Source organism: Fulmarus glacialis, unplaced genomic scaffold (genome assembly GCF_000690835.1).
Source record: "Fulmarus glacialis isolate BGI_N327 unplaced genomic scaffold, ASM69083v1 scaffold28931, whole genome shotgun sequence".
In the NCBI taxonomy this organism is placed as follows: Eukaryota; Metazoa; Chordata; class Aves; order Procellariiformes; family Procellariidae; genus Fulmarus; species Fulmarus glacialis.
Window position 1 is genome coordinate 245 of NW_009191394.1, and position 3,800 is coordinate 4,044.

The following is a 3,800-nucleotide window of genomic DNA, read 5'->3' on the forward strand; positions in this document are numbered from 1 at the left end:
AAACTCTGACACCCACATGCTCCGCTCTCGAGGGAGAGCCGGAGTGCCCTGCGGCACCGCACGTGGCCCTGGGAGTGCTGGGAATGAGTGACGCGGCAGCTACAGCCACGTAGGACGGGGACTTGCAGGCTCTGGGGTCTGCGTTCACCCCAGAGCAGCCTCTGCCCGCCGAGGCCAGCCTTCACAGGGCCCCATGGCAGCGCACGGTACCTCCAGCTTGTGCGAGACCAAGGAGAGGGCGCCCGGGTCGAGGTTGGACGCTGCGAAGACCTCACTGAGCTCCACCTCCTTTTTCTCCAGGACACTGAGGAGTCCTTTCAGCTTGCGCTCCAGGAGCAGGTTCTTGAAGCCCGTCTTCTGCTGCACCTCGTTAATGGCTTTGGTGAACTTCTGATAGAGCTCATCTCGCTCCGCCTGCACCTGCTCCCAAAGACAGGACACCTTCACACCGCCCTCTGGACTCCCAGGCCAGCAGCCACCCAGGGCTGGCAGCAAACAGGTCCAGTAGCTCGGCCCTGCCTGCTCCAGCGAGAGCCTGGCCGTTCCCCACGGCACCTGCAGCCCGCAGGGATGGCAGGTGCTGGAGCACAGCTCCCCTCCCTCCCTCCGTGGCCGGCACCTCCTTGGCACCTGCACTTCTGCTTCCTCCTCCCCTCCGGCCACAGGACACCCCCGCAGCAGAACGGGCTGTCGGGCTCGCTGCGGCGCTATTTTAGACCTCAGAGAGGGCCCCACAGCACACGGGGGTCTCTCCTCTCCTCCTCGCAGCTGGCAGGAGTCCCTAGCTCACAGCTAGTTAATAAGTGTCCTAATTAGGACACAATCTCTCCTCCACAGCCTATTTCTGAATCCACTGAATATGTTGCTGCCTTAATGATGGATTGTTAACGAGGCCTCAGATCAATGTTCATATTCCTGGGGATTTCTACGAATTGCAAATGAGCTCTCTTCTTGCCTCAGTAGATTTATCTGGGTTAGCTGGCGGGGGGAGAGTCTGAGTCTGGGAGAACTCAGTCAGCAGGACTCATCCCAAGCCGCCCTGGCACAGCAAGCCCAGGGAGCGACCCCCGAATGCCGGCAGAAGGAGGGAGCAAGCTCCGGACTGGGGTGGTGGCCCATGACGATCTCTCCCCACGGCCTCTGCCCCCGAGCCGCTGCTGCGGCCAGTCCCTCGCAGGCCAGGAGGGGACCGCCGGAGCGTGCATGATTGCTTAGCAAAGTACAAGGCCAGGCCTGTCTGCTGACCGTGGGAGACGCCAAATCTCTGAGAAGCTTTGTTGGAAGCAGCAGTTATCGCACGGCTCTGGATTAGAGCTTCAGAAAGCCCCCGGCTAAGCACAGCCCTGGCAGCCTCTGCTGATTCCCCATGCCCAGCCCTCTGCGGAGGGGACAGGGTTTGGAGAGGGAAGTGGGATGCCCAGACCCACCTGCAGCTCTCACCTTACTGAACCTCTGCTCCAGCACTTCATGTTCCCACTGAAGATCCTTCAGTTCCTTCTGGGTGACTTTCAGACGGGCTTTTGTGTTCTGTGAGAGGAAAGGGACAGTTAAAGAGCATGGGTTTCTCTGGGAGGTGTGGGGGACGCGTTCTGGCAAGGGAGGAGAGTGACCAGCAGAGATATGGGTGAGAAAAAACAGGCAGCACCCACACCAACTCCCTTCCCCCTCTGCAGTGGGGGCTACTCTGGTTTCTCGCTGCCAGAGTCCCAGGAGTCCCATCTGAGATCTTATAAACAGCCAGCTAAGCTGAAAGGGACTCAAAGGACTTTGCTCAGTGACCTGGCCAAGCCGAGCGGCAGAGGTCACTGCTGAGCGACTCCCTCCAGGAAAGAGCCAGGGCGACTCGGGAAAGGACAGGGCTGGCCACTCACCGTCAGGACTTCCTTGTCCTTCTCATAGTGGGCCAACTTCTTCTGCAGCTCAGACACCTGCTCCTGGGCCTGCTGCAGGGGCTCCTTCAGCTGCTTGTTCTGGAGCAGCACATCCGCCTTCTCCTTTTCCAAGTGATTCTCTCTCTTCTTCATCTCCTCCATCTGCTCCTGTTCTTGAGAACACAAGTGCCAACTCCTGGGGGCTGCCCAGCTCCTCAGAGCTTCCCACACCGTCAGGACACCCTCCCGCTGCTGGCCCAGCAAGAGACATCTCCCTGTGCTCAAGAGCTTTGCAGGTGACGAGCAGCACCCACACCGTCACCTGGGAACTGGCCAGATCTGGGTGAAATCCTCACAGGACCAGTCCCTTGGTGGAAGGGTGACACTCCGCAGGCCAGGCAGGCTACGGCAGGGGGGCAGGCAGTACCTTCAGCAAGCTGATGAGCGCCAGGTTTTTGAGGGTGATATCGTTGTAGTAGTTCTTGATGTCATTGAAGGCCTTCTCGTGGTTCCTCATCAGCTCGCTGATCTGGCTGTTCTTCCTCTCCTCCACCTCGTGGATCTCCGTCTTCCTCCGCAAATCAAGCTCGTCCCGCAGCACTTGCATCTTCTTGGTGTACTTGGCCTCGATCTCTGGGGGACCGCACAGGGGGCTGAGTGAGGACCTCCTGGAGACCCTGCGTATTGCACCCCAGCTCGGCGCGTGCCACCGCGGCATTACTTGAGGACAAGATGCTCATTAGCAGCGTCACCGCAGCTGCCACCAGCGTGTGGAGCAGTTACGCTGGGACCACAGAGAGCAGAACCCAGAAATAGCATCCTTGGAAAGAGGGCATGGAAACACTCCAAGTCAGCCCGTGAGAACCTGAAACGTTCCCTGAGGATGCTGGAGCGAGGACTCTGCAAGGGCTCCTCCAGCCCGCCCACCCCACAGCCTGGAGAAGCGCTGCCAGGCAGCTGCGCTCAGCGGTATGGCCTGGCAGCAGCGACAGGCGCCCTGCCAGGTGCCCGGCCTTGTTCTGTTCACACGATGCTGGGGTCTGGCAGCCCCAGAGCACAGGGGAGTAAGAATTGGGGGAAAACCAGCCAGAACTGGAGGAAAACCAGCCCTCTTTCTGCTTGAGGCTCTGCCAGGGAGCCCCACAGCGCAGCAGAGCTCAGAGGAGCCTTCCCCGGCACACTGACAAAGGGAGCTCATGCAGGGACTACGTGCATGTCCTGACCTTTCACTTGTCTCTCGAAGTCGTTGCACAGCCGGGTGATCTCCTCCTCTTGTTTCTGTTAGGGAGAAGCTACGTGTTAGAGGCACACAACCAAATCCTGAGTCAGCCGCATCCCGAGGGATTCCCTCCTGCTCCCAGGGAAGGGCTCCAGCCGTGGCACCAATCCCACGTTATCCGTGCAAACGGCGGCTCATAGGTCCTCCAGCTGCTCTCACAGCTCCCTGCTGCGGCAGCGGGGGTTCACCGGAGCTGGCCCAGGAAGCCCTTCTCCCCATTCCCGTGGTGACTTTCTAGTCCCTCTAAATCCATCTGTTACCGGTGCCTGCGGGAAACCCCATCCCACCCCACGGAGAGAACCGGGGAGGCAGGCTCCTGCTCACATGCTGGGGCTGGGAGGGCTCAGCTGGCGGTCCCACCACCTCCATCTGCAGCAGAGGCACCTTGCATGTGGCTCTGGCCTGGCCAGGGACGTACCAGGCGCATGTTTTTCACCACCACCTCGTTGGCCAGCTCCTGTTCCTTCAGCTCCACTTTCAAGGAGCGCATGTCTTTATGTAGCTCCATCTCCTGGGCCCAGTGATCCTTCTGGGCCCGCTTCATGGACAGGGTGCCCTCTGCCTTCAGCTCGGTGAGGTTTTCCTGATGTTCGTACAACAAGTGCTTCACCTTCTGCTTGTAAACCTAAAGACAAGCCACAGACCGGGTG

General features: G+C 59.8%; 1 protein-coding gene across 1 annotated transcript in view; it reads right to left on the reverse strand.

The window, feature by feature from the left end:
* Positions 1-210: 210 nt before the first annotated feature.
* The window catches only part of GAS8 (growth arrest-specific 8), a gene marked incomplete at its 3' end in the record, with an annotated part of 5,512 nt that continues 1,922 nt past the window's right edge, over positions 211-3,800 (reverse strand). The window contains exons 3-8 of the mRNA XM_009586685.1: positions 3,569-3,775; positions 3,095-3,149; positions 2,299-2,504; positions 1,872-2,039; positions 1,441-1,527; positions 211-420 (exon numbers count right to left, since the gene is read on the reverse strand). Of these exons, the coding sequence (XP_009584980.1) occupies positions 211-420; positions 1,441-1,527; positions 1,872-2,039; positions 2,299-2,504; positions 3,095-3,149; positions 3,569-3,775 (933 nt within the window). The remainder of the gene's footprint in view (positions 421-1,440; positions 1,528-1,871; positions 2,040-2,298; positions 2,505-3,094; positions 3,150-3,568; positions 3,776-3,800) is intronic.